Here is an 18,666-nt window from a genome sequence, read left to right as displayed (position 1 = left end):
GAGTTTGCCTAGGCAATACATTGGGCCTGTTCGTCAAGAAGATTAAAAAAAACAAATATTTGTGTTACATATATGTAACCAGTGACTAAGTCTAAGACATATGCTTATGAAAATTATTTCAGTTATCGTGGAAGGCACCAGTGTGAAGACAACTGGAAAGTCCATTACTGTTAGCAGCTCAGGGCCTCACTCAGTCAGCATGTTGCTGTTCTGGGTCGGTTTTTGACAAACTCATTTCTTGACCTCCTTTGTTTGTATTATGAGAACCACGGCTTCCTGATGCGATTTTACTTTCCAATTTTTTTCAGCCTTTTCCTTTGGAGAATGCATGCAATAACAATAAGTGCAAGAACACAAATGAATACTGGTAGTCCTACTATAGCAAGTCCCAGGGTGAGGTCTGTTGGCGATGATTCAGTAGTAGAAGTGGTACTTTTGGGTGTTGTCGACCCCTCAGATGGCGATGGCGATGGCGATGGCGATGGCGATGGCGATGGTGAGCTTGTTTGCATGCTGCTGTTAGAATTGTTGGTACTTGTTTCTTAAATAGAAAAATGGAAATACGAAAGCACTACTCACGTATATGTAACAAGTTCTCAACTAAACGACATCAGTTACACTCGAAAGTAATTTGACGCATTTTCAACAAAGGTGATTGAGAAGTATGCTAAAACAATGCGTTGTACTTTTTGTATGAAACACAGCCAACAGAAATAAAAAATGGAATTAATTCAAAGGTTTCCTTAAGAAACAGCTTTCAAAAAATGGTGTAAGTTTGAGTAGCTGAATAATTGTATGGCATTTTCCAGAGTGCACCATGCCATGCGACTTTGAAAATACGGTTTTGTTTCAAATGAAGTTTCCAAGATATGAGATATTTATAGTATAAATACTCCTTCACGGGGAAATATCAAGGTTCGGATAACTTATATCAAAGTATGCTTAATTACCAGCCAAAGTCAAAATACATTGATACATTTTAAAACTACATTGAATCTGGCCTCCAAGTTCTTTTTCCCACGACGGACACATTGCTGTGTCCCCATTCAAACTTTGAGACATCCAGGAACGTGTGAAGGCATTAGCTGTCGACATGGAAGATTTAACGTTTGAAAACATGCTTATTCTTATTTCTCTGTACAAAGTAAATATTCAGGTTACCTAGAACAGATAGATCGGGATGTTAAGGTATCAGCCAAAGTTGTGTTGGAGGACAGTAAGTACCTACCTGTCGACCCGGGTGTTGTAGTTGTTGTAGCAGCTACATAGAACATTATATCCTTGTTAGGTTGAGGGAATATTTGTGAAAATCGGTTGTAATCACGAGAGAGTAGACAGGTGAGTGAAAAGCATTTTAGGTCGATTTCAAAAGGGATTGAGATAATACACAATCACAGCAATGTTCCTGGAACGTTAAAGTAATATAATATCACTAGAACGGAGGCCAAAGTCATCATCACGCCTTATATCGTCTTTCTGGTGGCACTCAGAGCCTTTATTGAAATATCAGCATGTATTGTGCAGCCATTGCTCTTGTCCACTGATTTGAATATTGTCAAAAAAGATAATAATATCAGACTCTATATTTGTGACCGAGGCGTCCAATTTCGAAATTCGTTACACATTCTGAAGTGTAATAATGTTGAATGTTGTTACATCAATCAACCTTTTTTTTGCACAAAGAGTGGATTTGAATTTTAAAATCGTTTTAGAATTATGCTCGATGGTTCTTCAAATGATTTTCCCTGTATAAACATCTTACAATGATAGTACTACGATAGAGCACCAACCTGTGAGTTTGGAAACTCCGCCGCAAGAGAGTGTTCTCTTGCTGTTGTCACATCTGAATGTGACACTGACGTCTCCAAAGCGGTCAGATGTGACGTTGAAGGAGTGGTGCTGGACAGTGTCTGTGATGTTGTTCGATGTCTGGTTCTGTAACAAGACGTCTGTGACGCTGCCAGTTGTGAGATCAAACCCAGCTTGTTGAGAACAGTAGTACCCTCTGAGTTCCAGTGTCAGGGTGAGATCTGTACCAAGTTCTAGAGCGTTGGTGTCTGTGTCACTGCTGATGTTGCACCGTGGTGGACCTGGTTGCAGCAGATGAATAATATCAAATGTAATGGAAAGGAAAGTTTCAAATGAATGAATGAATGACGGAATGAATGAATGAATGAATGAATGAATGAATGAATGAATGAATGAATGAGAAATAAACATAGCATCTGAAGAGGAAAATATAATTCATCAGAAAGCATTACTGTGCATTAATTCCAAGAATATAAATAGAGAAAATAAATGATTCAAGTACTATTTTTTAAATGCGAATAACTAATGATGACCAACCAAAAATGCAAACTCACTTTTTAACAACCTTTGAACTCCACGACAGCTCAGATTATAACTAGTGTCATCACACGTAAACCTCACTCTGACGTCGCCAAGACTTGAAAGGTTTATACTGACGGTTTTGTTAATAACGTCGGAAGTGACGTCACTGACGTTGTGGTTCACCTTCAGCGTCTCCAAGACAGCACCTGTAATAAGACTCAAGCCAGTTATTTCGGAACAATAGAAGTCGGTCACATTCACAGAGTAGTAGGGTGGTGTCACGGTCAAGAGCGTCAGTGTCCCCATCGCTGCTAACGGTACATTCGGGAGTTTCTGTTGATGGAAAATATGCTCAATTTTGTAATACTACAAACTGACATTATGAATTTGGTCAGGAGCAAATTGACATATAGCCACATTTATTCGTAAACTGTCAAACATTCACATGCACATATTACATCTGCAACATATGAACCGCACCTTCCATCGTAACCCATGTTTACATTTCGAGAAGTATTTGTCCTCGACATTTACCTATGGTACGGCTACATGCATATTTTCGGACGTCGTTAACAATATATATACAACGTGAGGTTGCATACTATGTTCTTCGTTATATGGGGCGGTGGGGTAGCCTAATGGTTAAAGCGTTGGCTCGTCACGCCGAAGACCCGGGTTCGAATCCCCACATGGGCACAATGTGTGAAGCCCATTTCTTGTGTCCCCAGCCGTGATGTTGCTGGAATATTGCTAAAAGCGGCGTAAAACCAAACTCAGTCAGTCAGTCAGTCTTCGTTATACGTTCAGACAAGGTCATCTACCAGACAAAAGACGTGGAACGTTATGCTGGTGCATGTGGGTAACTTTACTATTCACCCTTAGTAATCTGTACAAAGTGAACATAAAAACAGCTGATCGAACGGTTTTCGAACTCCGGGCACGGTATGCGTCATATTATGACGTCATACGATTGTTAGCGCTTCATCTTCTCGGCGGAGAACTTGGCGGTTACCGTGGTAGTGGGTAATATTTTTCCAGTTGTCACCCTCCTGGGAGGGGTGGCACGGAAACTTGTTAAAGCGTCATTGACCAATGAAAGTAAAGTATTTTACATGAAGGTAAGATAAAAGGCAATATTTCCACGTTTGTCAATGAACAATCAAGTCACTTCCACTACAAATTTTGCCTTAAGTCTACTTTTGGGCATCCTTGAGACTTAAGATTAAATTTGGTTTTAGACTTTAGATGTTGTCACAGATTGTGCTTCATGATCCCCGATTGAAGACACGCGTTTGTCTTAAGTTTAAATTTTAAGAATTAAGACGCATTATGAACTTTCGACAGTTTCATGATCCTGAGGCTAACCCAAAAGCAGTTTGTTTTAACACCGCTACATGCACTATTCCAATTGTCTATATAACGTTCAGTGACTAGACAGCCATATTATTACGTGAACATCGATCAAGTCAGTTGGGATACTAACAAGTAAGGAGAATCACAAAGTCCGACCTCCGAGCCTATTTATCCAATCATAGGTTGCATGGAACCTGTTCGTTTATCAAAAAAGGTTTATGGCTAGATCAAGTAAATGTAACGTGTTAATGGCCAGATCTCTTGATCTATACTATTTCGAAGTGCATTGTGTAAGTACTCACTTGCTACCGTCAGCTTACACCAGCCCTCCACCTTTGTTCCGCTTCTTGGGCTAAGAATTAAACCATTCTTTTCTGCTGCCGGCATTGAGCTGGAAAATATATCTCCTTCCCGCCGTCTTTCTTCTCCTCCTTGTCAGCTAGTGAGGCCACGGGTTGATCTAACGCTGACAGACTTTCAGAAATCACAAACTAATGAATTTCAATATAAACAAGAATTTAATCAATTGAAAAGTAAATATAATACATACAAATCCATATTTACAGATGGGTCCAAGGATGGTGGCGCAGTTGCTTGTGCCACTGTCATTGGATCCAGAACTATCTCTTTTAGATTACCAGGCGATAGTTCTATTTTCACAGCTGAAGCAAATGCCATATTAACAGCGCTTAAATATATCAACACACATCCCAAATATAAACAATATGTCAATTTTTCAGATTCTATTTCTTTTTTTCAGGCTATCAAAAATGTTTCTTGTAAACATCCACTTTTAATTGAAATTATTGAACTATATAATGATCTTGCTACTGGCCAATACAACATCGTCCTCTGTTGGTTACCCAGCCACGTTGGAATTTCTGGGGACACAATGGCCGATCTTGCTGCTAAGGCAGCACTCAACAAATATGTGACACCACTTCTTACCCCATACTCTGATTACAAAGCTTGCATAAGAACCTACATCTGTGATCTGAGGTAGAAGAAGTGGGACACCCAAGTAGGTATCAATAAGTTACGTGGAATAAAACAATATCGGTTACACTTACTTGGGTTGTCAGTCCAGATTTGAAGAGGTCATTATGCGACGATGTCGTATTGGCCACACAATATATACTCATGCATACCTATTGTAAGGTGAGGATCCTCCGTTTTGTATCCCTTGTGATGAGAGAACCACAGTCAAGCATGTCCTGCTTGGCTGTGTTGAATTCTCCATCGTAAGGGATAAATATTTCAATATCAAAACAGTAAAGGACCTTTTTAATAAAGTTAATTATCATTTAATCATTGTTTTTTTAAAAGAGATAGATTTGTTAAATGAATTTTGATATATGTTTTGTAAATAGATAAAGTTTTATGATTGGTAGCGTAAAATTATTGTCCTCCTGAGAGGGTACGTAAGTCCAAAAAACTTTCTAAGTAAATTTTCACGTACCAGGCTAGCTATTCTCGAAACGTTCGTTGCCCTACGAACTTCTTAGGTCCATTCTTAACAGATTGGCTACGATCAAAGTTAAGAATTCTTAGGGCTACGAACGTTTCGAGAATAAGGGCCCAGGTTTTTAAACGTAGTATTTTGTTCCTTAATATTCGGCTAAACTTGCCTACAATCGCCAGTGTAAATCCATCTAGGGTCCATGCAGGTAGCAAAGTACTTTAAGTCCCCATGGTCCCTAGTATGGTGATCTACCTTCAGTTGTCGTCCCCTATAGTTAAAATGTTTTAGATTTAATTACTAGTTTTACATGTATATCTGTGATATTCTAGTTGTTTTAGTGTCCTTCGTCGGCAGGTTTTTATAATAATATATTCCATTTCAATGTCAAATGTTCTCGTCACGATATGGCTGAACTATTACTGATGTGACGTTAAATATTAACTCACTCACACACCAGTACTGAGTGAGTGAGTGAGTGAGTGAGTGAGTAAATGAGTGAGTAGTGCTTTACGCCTCTTTTAGCAATATTCCAGACAACATCACGGTGGGGACACCATAAGTGGGCTTCACATATTTGCACCCATGTGGAGAATCGAACCCGGGTCTTCGCCATGACGAGCGATCGCTATAACCACTAGGCCACCCCACCGCCCCTGTAAACTGCTGCCTGAATGGAGTAGGTCGGCTGCTTATTTTTATACAAAATAGTCATTGGTCACTTTGATTTCTGGTTCAGTTTGGTAAATCACGTGAAGGGAATTCATATATCTTTCACTGACTAAACCATAATCAACTTAAAGACTAATGAAGGAAAACCTTTTACGATAAGTTAAAGGATGACTTGTTTGTCTGGATAGGTGACCGTGTTTGGCAGCTTGAGTAGTATATACAATGATAGTCCTGGATCAAGTCCAACAAAAGCCTCTGCAAAGCCTTATTTCACAAATAAGGCTTTTGTTAGACCCTTAGCTCCCGCCACCATTACATCTACTACTTTTGAGCCCCCGTTGATTTCCCGCCCACACGTAGCACTACTGTGCCGCTATGCCACGTTGTTTTGTTAACTTCCCAACCACACTTGGCACTGCTGTGACACTATGCCACGTTGGTAGGAGGTAACATTGTACCGTACAGTACGATCAATAATTCTTCTCTAACGACCCCTCTACCTGGCCCATTTCTCAAGTAGTACAAGTTCGGCTCGTCTGCTTTGATGTCCACTTTATCTATGTTGTAAGTTTTGACTGACCAAATAGGATTGGTGGCTCGCTTACGGCTATCACCCTCGTGCTGCCCCGGCTGGTATAGGTACCTCACTAGGGCCCTATCTGGTATCTGTATCTCCTTCCCACGCAATGGAGCAGCTGACTCTGCCACTATTGATTTTAGTTTGATAGCGTCTGCCGGTTTCTTGCCGGTGAGACGGGTGGCTTCATGGTTAATTGCCGACACAACCTTAGGTAGCCGCGCGACCCATTCAGTCGATCGCTTCCCCAGGATGGCCATCTTTTTTGCATACTGATGTCCGAATAAGCGCTCGGCCAAAGTCCTAGTGAATCTCTCAACTATGGCTTGGCTGCGATGGGCTCCGGCCGTGCCACGCCTGACCTTTGTATCGTGTTTATCCAGCAGGTGTGACACGACATCAATAAACTCCCACCCGGGGTCAACTTGCAGCTCTGTTGGCCACGTCAGCGGACTGCGTTTGTATATGCGTTCGAATCCGCGGGCTACCTGGGTCGAGTCTTTCGCAGTCAAGGGTTCGGCTTCCTTGTAGTGACTGGCCACATCCACGACGGTTAAGGCATACTTGTACCTCTTATCGTGGGGTAGCAATAGGAGGTCGGCCTGGTGAACGCTATTGGGTATGTTAATGCCGAACTTCCTTCTAGCGTGGTGCCGGTAAATAGATCTGCCACAGGGCTTGTTTTTCAAGCCACGCTTTGGCCTCCTCCGGGGGTACTCGCGCATTTTAGCCAGCTTATGTACAGCGCTAGCTCCTCTCCAGTACCCACGCGGGCTGTAGTAAATAGCCTCAAACTTTCTCTGGTTCCGTGACATCGTTGTCACAGGGTATCGTGTTTATATACACCTATGTTCTTGGTTCAATTTTCTCATGCCCGTACGCGTACGTGTTTATCCCATCAATAGCTATCCAACGTTTAGTGTCCATCGGCGACAGGGACGTCTTGTTTATAGTCAGTCCGTATATCCTATGCCCATCACTTCTCAGCGTGTTCATTTTATGCCTGAAGGTACGGGTCTTGAACAGGGCTTCCTTGAATCTGGCGTGTTTGATGTGTTGTTTCACCACGTACTTCTTAATATCCTTCGCCTTCCGAATCTCACCATTGTCGGCCTTCAGGATGGAGTACATCTTAGGCCTCAAGCCTATGTACTCGGCTATGGGCGTGCCAGCACACTCGTCCTTCATCTTACCTAGGACCTTTTTATTTACCGTGCTGTGTATGGCATGGTCCTTGGGGTAGTCACTGGTGTCATACAAATCGAGGCGTTTTTTCATGTCCTCGTACACGTCCTCGGTTCGAATCTCCATCAGCAGGGAATCCGTGTCAGTGTACAGCACTTCACACCTGTCGTCGTACTGTTTCTTAAGCTCGTTGTAGTAAAAGTCGTACATCAGGTGTTTGGATAAATCGAGGATGCTCATCCCCACGTAAACAGGCCGGTTGAATTTTATGTGGCTTTTCTTCATGTGTAGGGCAACCAGGTCGTCGGTGAATATCTTGCTACGGTTGAATGCCGGGCTGGCTATCAGTCTCCTGAGCTTGTCTTCCTCATTCGACCGAACCAGCTTCACGGTCACGCGTTTCCTCAGGTTCTCCATAGTCTTACCAAACACCGAGTTGTTCATGAGCTTGTAGAGGTTTTTTCTCAAAGTCACTGGTGGCAAGCTTTCGGAGGTCTGTGTTCATTCTGATGTATGGCTCCATCCAAGGGCTCTGGTTGAACATGAGCACCCTGTGTATTTTGGTCAGCCTCATACCCAACGACAGGTACAGCTGTAGGTTGCGATAGTGAACGCTGTACTTGGTCTTATTCATTAAGTTGGGCACTAGTTTTTCAACGTCTGCCACCCGCCCACCTAACAAGTTATGTTGGTACTCAGACATCCAGTCTGGGTTAACTCTCATACGTTCGCGAGCCAGGGGTAGCTGTTGTGTGATGTGTGTAATGCCTTGGGGTATTCCAAGTCAACCTAGAGGATATAACCTTTGTTCGAATCTGGTGCGATGCTCATTACATCGACCTCATGCGATGCCCATTCGAATCCCCCTGTGGGTAGATACTGTCTCATGGCCCAACCGTACAGGTTGTTGGCGTCGAGGTAGAGAATATGATTGGTTGGCTTGCTCGGGTCGTAGCCCTTCACGTATTGATTATTTGCTTTCGCGTATCGTTTGGTTGCCATGGAAATCCCGCCTTGCAAGCCTTTCTCAATGAATAGGTGCATGTCGTAATCTGTGAGCAATTCCAACTTAACTCCGGTCTTTTTCAGCAAGGCATCCCACGACAGACCTGGGCTGGTGTAGTACCATGCGGGGTCGAGTTTATACTGCTTGAAACACGTCGGCTTAAACGTCTAAACAGCTAACAGCAGTACATCTGTCCTGAAGTACAGGTCGTGATAGTCACCCTGATTCTTACAACCCAGTTTATTCCATACGTTAATAGCGTGCGCGTAATCGTCTTGGGATATTGCTGAGTCGGTCAGGTTGCTGTAAAATTCTCTGATGGGGGGGGGTAGTCTGGTCTCGGCGAACTTGGCCCAACCATCCATGTACTCGTAGGGGTACACACCCTTCCTCATCAGCAGGGGTCGAGTCTCGGCGTCGGTGTATCGATCGGTGATGGGGAAGGTATCGTTGGCCTTGACAAGACTGTCGAGTGACGACAGGAGGAACTGAACCGAGTCGATGAACCTCAAGCCATTCAAGCTGAAGGAAATGTATCTCTCGATGTTGTTGGGGATGCACGTCAGGTTGCCGTCGACTTTCGCGATGGCCTGCATGATCAAGTGAGAGTCGTACCCTCTCAAGTTGTGAAAGACCACAGGGATGTTTATTGTCTTGGGGTTGATTCTGAGCTTGAGGTTACACGCGCTGTGAGCGGCGCCTCTATACTTACCGGTGACGTGACAGTGATCTCTCACCGAATTACCGTTAAGTGGTGAGTCACACACGTGGCAGTTAGTGCTACAGGCGTGGGCTAGCCGGTCGGCTTTGGTCATACGCATGGGAGCGACTGTATACAGTGCATTCCTAATAATTTTTTCTTCCTCCTGCAAACACTTTAGAAACTTTTCAGCCGCGTCGGGACCCCTGTACACTACGGGAGCTTTCGTTTTCCCATCACAACGGACGACCACGTATCCAAACCCACAGGCCTCATGCTCCTGTGTTTTCTGTGTGAAGCTCTCGCCTGTGGGGGTACCCCCCGGCAACCTCAACAGGTTTGACCAAGGCTTCAAAGTCGGCGTAGATGATATAAGGCACAGACATTTGGTTCTTGTGGTTGCCGAATTTTAGGATATTGTCACCTTCCTTAGGCATGTCGACTCGTATGGCCGTCTGCCCCACACCTTGGCAATCCTCCCGGTGGGATTCTAATAAATCAGCTCGGCTGAAACCGTGCAGGAATCGCACACAAAAGTGTTTTTCCCAACGTGTTTCGACTGGTCGTGCAACAACCGACTGAGATGTTTTATCCACGTGTAGTGATACTTTTCACCTCGTTGGATCATGAATATATTGATAACGCGGCGACCCTCCTCCCCAACACTGGGCTGACCCTGTGTACTATTGCTGTGTTGCCTTCGTGCCCTAATACGTTTATGGCTATATCGTTCTGTTTTTCTATTTTAGTGATCTGAGATATGGGGGTGGGTTCATCTATACCATCCCAGTTGAGCCCATCGTCTTGGGGATAGCTAGAAAGCCTGTTCGAATTAGTGTCAGCTGGAAACAAGGCTGACCTGATAGCTACCCTCAGGCAATCGTCTCCTCTATTCTTGACGTTGACCATGGCATGTTTTTTCCTATAGTAGGGGGGCAAGTCTAGGTATGACCCGCCTCTGAACGGCATCGTAGTTAGCTATGTCTAGATAGACATTATCGATTTTATCAACAACCCACCCGGACCCCAAGTGTGTGTAGCGTTCTAGGTATTCTCGTATCTGCTGAAAACTGGTATCGATTGATGCGTCTATGGTCTCTGTGTGAGTGACGATTTCTTGTTTACCTCGGAAGTAAGGCTGAACGTACTCAGTGACCCCAGCGGGGGTTCCCCCTGCTCTCACCGGCTTATCGAGTGACATTTTCACTGTGATCTGAAACTTTATACTTCCCAGATTGTTTAGTTCCTGGTTGACTTTATCAGCTATCAGAGGCTTGATATCTGTGATGTCTATGTTCCTATCAACATGCATGCGCCAGCCTCTCAAATAGTTACCTACAGCGCGCTCAGTGGGTATGAACTGAAGGTCAATAGCTCTATTCTGCCGTAATAGTTCTACAAGCTGTGGCTTCCTCATACGGGAATATCCACCTAAACCCAAATTGCGTACCTCGGCTTTTAATTGTTTGACAGTGGGAGGTTTTGCTACGGGGTCATGTGATAACAATGCGACTAACCCTGCTCTCCCCCAGGTTGGAATAACCCGTGAACCCAAGCTCTTTTGCTTGGGCTTTTAGCCGTTTTACCGTGGGAGGGGCTTCTAGGCCTAGTAATCTCAACAAGGCTGATTTCCTCATCCTAGAGTAACCAATCACACCCCTCTGCCTCGCGATCTGCTTGAGCTCGCGAATAGTAGTCATAGTTGCGTACACACCTAGGTATATCAATCTCTAATTGGGCCGCCGGCAAGGGAGGTAACTCCTCCAACCTTGATAAAAAAAATAGTGAGGCGCTCATAAAATCAGAGGGTTATATCCTCTCCGTCGCCCCAATCAGCTATACTTAGATGGGCCGTTTCGATCCAGTACTTACACTGGTGGATATAGTATTCCTTGAAGTTGTGCAGGTATTCCTGCATACTTGTAAAACAATTTATCTGGTATTGAGTCGTGATGCCCCGCCCACATGTGAAGGGGAGAGTATACTTAACACCCTCTTTAATCCATGCCACTTCCAATATGACCTGAAATCTGAAGCGTCCCCATAAGTTCAGTTCATCTTTGAGTATGTTTTTGACCAGAGATTCGATGTCCCTGGGCTCAATTTCCACAAACATAGTTATACCTAGGTGTTCACAGTCTCTAATTGGGGACTTATCCTGAGAAGTCGCCTACATTCTTTTATGTAGGCCTTTTTATTCTCGTAGATGAGATGTATCTGACTACGTTCGCCCCGTGAGCTTTGCATAGGCAGTAGTGCCCTTTAACCCCTATACCACACACAGAACATGTGTAGTTAGGGCTTCCCATGTGGAAACAACAGTACCCCTCAGTCCTGCATCTCCTACCACAGGGTCCTTTCTTCCCCATAAGTATGTATTCGCATCGGTACGGAGCAGGTCTCATCTTTGGTATACTTATATGAGTACTTAGTCTAATTGTTTTGCAACCAACGCAGTCGCTGCTATACCCAGCGCGATGAAGACCAGTTCACGGTCCATTTGCCCCTTGGATGGTGTGTAGTACTGAGCGAGTGTGGGTTTATTGAGTGGTTCCAGCTGTTTACCTGTTAGTAGGTAGTATTCTCTCGCTGCGTCGTCGACATCGTGGAATGTTTTAACGGCATGGTTCTCACGCCTGAGTTGTTCGTTAATGTAATCGATCCTCTGAACACGTTTTTTCACGTACTCGGATTGTGCCGCCTGTAATCGTTCCACAGCGAGGTCATGCCTCTTCCGTTCCGCTTCTATCTCAGCCGCGTGTGACTCTCGTAGTTTCGAGAAGAGGAAATTACTCCCGGAAAATGCCAGGGCATTTACTAACGCCCCACCGACCATCATGGCGATCGTAGCCATCCTATATTTACTTCATAATATTTTCAGGTAGTATCCCTTGTTTTACTAGGATGTCCTTTGTGGCCATCGCCATACCAAGGTTCATTATGAGCATACCCATATCCTGCAGGTTGAAATCTAGCTTGATAGTCGGTTGTTTAAGCACCATTTTGGTCAACCGAGCGTATCCTACGGCTAGACTGGCGACCACGGTGGCGTGGTATGCGTCGTTGACGAACGTTTTCCCCCTCAGACATTATGTATATGATATAAAAATTTATATTTTATTGCATGATATGTGAGTTGACCTCTAATTGCAGGGGTTTCTCCCCGGGATCCCTGTGTCGTGTATATAACCATGAGATAACCACGGCAGCAGTTGCGCCTACAACCAACAAGAGTCGAGTCGGGTTCACCGTGATACTTTTATGTTGGTGACACCACCTTTTACCGGCAGCTACTCTCTTAGGGTTCTTCTGCCTGGTGACTGTAGGGGGTTGGGGTTCCCCCAACTTTGGGTTCACCTCGGGAGGGTTCACCTCCAGTTGGGGTTTCCCCAAAGTGGGGGTCTCCTCCAGTTGGGGTTCCCCCAACTTTGGGGTTTCCCCCAGTTGTGGGGTCTCCTCCTGTGCAGTATCCATCTATACTATTATTATTATTTTTCCCCCTCCTTAACTTGGCAATGTTTTGCCGTGATAATCGGCGCCGTCACCGGGGCTAGAAACATAACGTATTTGTGGTACAGCACGCAGCTGATAGAGCTCAAGGCGTGTTCAATAAAAGGGTCTTTCTCAAGGGCCTCCCACAGGTAAAGTCGGCGCTCCGGGGGGATGGGAAGGAAGTATGACGCAATACCAGTGTATATCTGGGTCATAGCCGATCCTATAGTTTTCGTCATCTCTGCCCCGAGTCTAGCCTCGTATCTCGCGTACAGCTTATCGATTTCTTCGGCTGACATTTTGTGAATTTTATCGGGAGTGTAGTCTCCAAAGTAATGTTTGGCTTTGCCACCAACAGCCAACGCCACCAGTCTCTCTCGCTTGTCGTCACTCACCTGTGGTGATTGTGGCACCAACAGTTGTTCTAGCAGTTCATCACACTCCATCTTATAATGTAACAAGCAAGTTTTAGTTTTAACAATATAATATACGGTATAGACGAAACACAGAGAAATGAAGGTTAAGTTGCACACGACGAACACTTCAAAAACAACCATAACTATAACTATAACTGATAAGTGCTAAACGCTAAGCATTTGCTAAGCATTGCTAAGCTTTTGCTAAGCTTTTGCTAAGCTTTGCTAAGCATTACTAGGCTAAAACACCCTATAGGCCACGGGTTGGTCGGTCTTGAGCACGAGCTTAGCATGTTTAGTTTCAGCGAGCTGTTTCTTCACACGTTCCCATTCTAATTTGCTCATCACATCGTTCTCTCTCAAACACTCCTCGAACGAATCCCTGTCCTTGCAGTGAAATAAGGCCACCCATCGCGGCTGCTCCCTGAGGTCTTTCAACACCGAGTTGAACTTCTGCGTTAGCACCCAGACGCTGTGATTTGCATGTCGGCCGGAGAAGGCCAGGTACGATAGCATGTCTCTCTTTTTTGTTATCTCACGATTAGCGCTGCAGTCGTCCAGTATGAACAGCGTCGACTCCCCTTTAAATTTCCCGTGATAAGCCTTCAACCAGTCCTGCAGACGTGTCACTGGGTCGACTCTGTGTACGTCCAGGTCCGTCATCACCCAAGGTCTTTCCGTGTACGTTCTATTCATTTGCCGAGTAGGGCACATGATAACGATGTTGTCGAACACATCCCAGTAGTACCCCTCCAACATATCCAACACGAAAACGGTCTTCCCACAACCAGTCTGCCCGCACACTATGGCGCAGTGTGGGTCGCGGGGCAAATCAGTAGGCAGTGGCCTAGTAGATGGCTTGCACGAATCTCCCATTGTCTATATTAAGTTGCGCGTCCATCATCACGTACAGATATAATTTCAACTTGCCCGCGGGTTGAGCCTTCTTGGTGATCTGGATTGTTATCTCCTCGCTGCCGTTGTCTATGCGGCAACCACTACCGTGCAGTTTATCGTCATCCGTGGATCGCATGTCCAACCATAGCGCGTACTTGGTGGTCAGGTATTCACCGATCTGCACGGCGGATAGGTCCAGGTCTTTGGTTATGTATGGGTGTTTTTTTATGGCCGGTAGCCTTTTTATGTCATCCCACTGCTTGTATGCCCTCATACCATGACTGAACAGCTGGTTGGGCACGCCCTCGATGGTCACTTCCACCTTTTCAATCTCGGGCTTGAAAAACTTCTCTCGCTGTCCCTTCGGAACGGCTCATAATCCTCCATGGGGACGACCAGGATGCCTTTCATCGATCGCGCCAGCACGTTTAGGTTGATATTCCACACAGTGACGCTCTTATCCCGCACGACAGATCTATGCCTCAGTATGCGATCGTACAGGATGGCCACCTTCCCCGAGTACTGGCTTCGAACCTGCCTGGCCAGCTCCGGGCTAGTGACCATGTCGAACTCCAGAGAGATGTCGTCTATGGTGTAACTGGCCTCATCACCGTTCGACGTACGCACTACTTTGCTGTAGTCGCTAAACGTGAGCTCGTATTCAAGCCTATCACCTCAGCTTGGCCTGGTAAAATGGCGTGTGTCCCGTGAGCAACTCGAAGTCGTGCGGCATGCAGAACCTGTTCCCGTACGCTTGGGCGATGGCCTTTTCACCGTCCGATATCTTGTCTAGCTGGTCTGCCGTGAAGCCGTATCCCATGCGCAACCGGGTCGATTTGTTGATACCTTGGTACACGTCATTGACACGTTCTCAATAAAATATGTCGCTGTCGTCGATGCTCAGCACCTCGTTACCGCTGATCTTGATGGTGGTTTTCTTGATGATGGCTCGACCTACGTTACGCACTAGCTCGCGTTTGTCGTTGTCGGAGGTCAGCGTGAGGTTGAACGCCAGTCGAACCGTGCCTAGTACAATGAGGTCATTCTCGCCCAGGTTTGGAAATCTAACCAGCAGCGTTTGGTTCTGGTCTATCTTGCTGGGATTGTTGGTGATGGTCACCGACTGGCGCACGGCTCTGATGCCTAGAGGCTCTCTTGATCTTCTGAAAGGATCTAGTTTTCTACCATACATTGTTATATAAATGAAATATATAAGTTTTAATACTAAAACATGGCTGAGTACATCCCTATGGATGATATGTGGGATGATAGTGCCCAGGCATTCAGGGAGGATGACACCACATTCACGAACAACCCCTTAAGTGCTGAACTTGTACAGCCGGCCGTCGACGATTATTACGACGCAGTTGAAAATAGAGACAACATCAAGCCGTTGGTAAGAGACTATGCCAAGTTTACCGTAGATAAGAAGGGCACGCTGCGATTGAAGGCTCACCCGGGGGTCGATATCATGAAAAAAGACGGGAAAGGGCCATATGCTTTGTCAACACTCACCAGTCGCCCTGGTGGGAGTCAACTGATCCGTGATGAACTAGGCTTCATAGATTACGGTGGCGCACGGTCTAAGTTTCCCCCGAAGGTCGTCCAAGATCTGCAAAAAGCCAGGCCTGAACTCAGCGTTGAAGGGGATATACCCCAACGTGCTAAAGAAACGTCGGACAGTATCGAAAAAATATTGGCCACGCACCATGACAAACCCTTGCCGGGGCTCGAATTTCCCCTGAGGGAACTGCGAGGCCTAGACAAAGCCTTGAAACATGTACGCGGAGAACTCGTTAACAACACGGGGAAACTGAACAAAGTCGACGAGCACATCGCTCGCGAGAAAATAAAACTCACCGAAACTGAAGACGATGATATGAAACGTCGTATCGAGGAGAAAATAAAAAACTTGGAAGACAAGAGACGGACTCGGTTGGAATCTGCTTCCTCGAACCGGGAAGCCCTCCGATCCCAGATCAGTCGTGTATGGGAAGCCATCGATCGAGTCCTAAATGAAGACACCACGCTAGCTGACAGGATCCGAATCCTTTTCCGAGAGCAAGGGATTACTATCGCCAGCATTCTGACTGCATTGGGCTTCAACCCTGGTGGTGTCATTGAGTGGGGGTACCCCCACGCCTGCCGGCGGCACACCAACACCCACAGGTGGCGTCAAAGACTGGATAAAAAAACACCTGAAATCCCTAGGGGAGGCCCTGGCTAAACTGGCTGGTAAGGCCGCCGAAGCCCTGCCCGGCATCCTGGGTAGCATCGTCTCGTGGCTGCTGAGCACTCTGGCTAAAACTGCCACATGGCTCAGTCAAATCCTGTGGGCAGCCATCGTCGCCGTGGCGGGTTTGGTGTACGTAGCGGCTAAGGAATTTTTAAACAAATGAGCCCCAACCCGACCGCTACCCCGCCAACCACCAGGGCTGTTTTACGATCGATGTGCTGCTGAACGTGTGCAGGTGTGTGTGACCCCACAGGGGGTGTGGGCTGAACCCTAGGCTCCGGGGGTGGCGCCACTATACCCGTTTCACCGGTCGTGGGTGGTGGGACGTGGGGGACGTTGACATCAAACTTGACTCCCAACTTTTGGTCCACCGTGGCTATGACTATTTCGTTGTTGTAGCCCACCACTTTTTTTACTCTCAGTTGCATATCGCTCGGAGCCATGTACAGTCCCACGTCGAAGACGTAGTCGACTTTCGACCTGGCGTATTCCAACACGTCTTGGTAGCGTTTGATGGGACTCGGGAGATCATCTTGAGAATTGATAGCATCCTTAACGTTAACAACGAACTGTTTCTGAGCGTCGTAAGCAGTCCCCTTACCGAGGATGTTGGAACGCGTTTGCGTCTGCGCACCCAACAGCGCCCACACGTACGTTCGAATCGAGTCGTTCAATCTGGTGACACCGGCACGAGTAAACCCTTTCGACGTGTCCAGCATGAACTTTTTCCAACCGTCTGCGGTTGACTGCTCCACTTTCTGGACGGTGAAAGCAACACCACCTTTAAAGTTCATACAGTCATCCCTCCATTCATTACTCGACAAAGCAAAGTCCTGGCGTAGTACATCTCGTTTCAGTAAATCATCACTGACTTCTTTCACGGGTCGGCCCCCATTATATGGAATACCCAACCCATGGTTCGGCCCCGGCAAACGCCAATCCGTCTTCAGGTTTAGTTCGAATTCGTTACAAATACGTTCGTAGGCCCGTCGATCGTACTGGTTGTTTACTGCGTCCCACGCCTTGTCCTGCGGGAGCGGGGCGCTGATCTCTTTGAGGATACGTCTGACCTGGTAGTACACGTGGAACGTGAACACAGACTGACTCAGCGGTCCAAGCCGAGTGTCGGTCAATGCCACACCACACCCCGTTGTAGCGCACCACACGGCGAAGTTGAGTTGATTTCTGCCAGAACTGCATCGGGTTGTTGAACCAAGCGTGGACTGCCTTGACGTTAGTCAGAGAAAGCTTATACCGGCCGAACACATCTATAAACTGGGCGTTGAAATACATCCCATCAGCGACCACGATCTTCATGTGGGGGAAATCTATGTTCAGTTTAGGGTAAAACACTCCCGGGGACTACATTTTAAAACTATTATATAATGAGCATATATACTCTAACATGCACATAACACTTCCAGGAATAACGAGCGGCGAGGCCGTTCAGCTGACTTGTTCCAGGACTATCATTGTATATACTACTGCTTGTCTCCAGACTTCAGTCCTCCCCCACAAGGAAGAACAGGTAACACATGTGGTCTCACCTTAGGCAAGCGACTTTGTTCAAAATTGCCTCTGTTCACCCAGCAGAGAATGGGCACCTGGTATGATATGGTCATGTGACTATAACCCTCGTGCTTGCAAATGATCTGAGGTGCTTTTTTTTTCGAGCTTGTCCTTATTTTGGTGAATGTATGTTGGCAGAAAAAAACCCACTGTGTATGCATACCTTTCGGCCATGGAAACCGTGCCAGTTAATGCTCGTCAGTGACTAACAGTTAAGCTTGCTTGCTTGTGTAAATACTGTTCATCCCTGTGAGATATTTATTTCCAAAGAAAGGAACCGGATTGGTTAACAAGCATAAGCTGATATGAATACCGCTCCGGGATACAATGGAAGGAAGAGTAAAAATGTCATGATGAATGTAAAATGTGAATGACATATATTTATATATATATATATATATATCAATGTATATATATATATACATATCAAACAAGAAATAACGCTAATCATTGTTAAACAGTATATGTCATATAAACAAATTATTTTGGTTCAAATCTGCCTGTTAAATTTATAAACGTGTGCACTGAAAAGTTCTTTGTTTACTATCGAGGAACAGCTTTGGTTTCCAAACAATTTTTTTATTTGCACATTTTTACAAAGTACAGGTCACCTATAATCAATAGGATAGGTTCACAACAGCATGCTTTGAACACTTTCAAGTGAATATGTATATATATAAAAATTCTAATATCAGAGTCTATACAGATATGGAAATCAGTGGCGGATCCAGAGCAGGGGATGGGTGGGTGGGGGTCTGTCAGGGGTTCAAACC

At 45.6% G+C, this 18,666-nt stretch overlaps 1 protein-coding gene across 1 annotated transcript in view; it reads right to left on the bottom strand.

The window, feature by feature from the left end:
• Window positions 1–220: 220 nt before the first annotated feature.
• The window catches only part of LOC124266897 (mucin-5AC-like), a 37,578-nt gene continuing 19,132 nt past the window's right edge, over window positions 221–18,666 (bottom strand). The window contains exons 6-7 of the mRNA XM_046701734.1: window positions 1,229–1,261; window positions 221–541 (exon numbers count right to left, since the gene is read on the bottom strand). Coding sequence (XP_046557690.1) covers window positions 288–541; window positions 1,229–1,261 — 287 coding nt within the window. The 3' untranslated portion in view covers window positions 221–287. The remainder of the gene's footprint in view (window positions 542–1,228; window positions 1,262–18,666) is intronic.

The sequence above is a fragment of the Haliotis rubra genome, unplaced genomic scaffold, assembly GCF_003918875.1.
Source record: "Haliotis rubra isolate DU_JTF1 unplaced genomic scaffold, ASM391887v1 Scf1287, whole genome shotgun sequence".
NCBI lineage: Eukaryota > Metazoa > Mollusca > Gastropoda > Lepetellida > Haliotidae > Haliotis > Haliotis rubra.
This window is presented reverse-complemented; position numbering and strand designations above follow the sequence as displayed.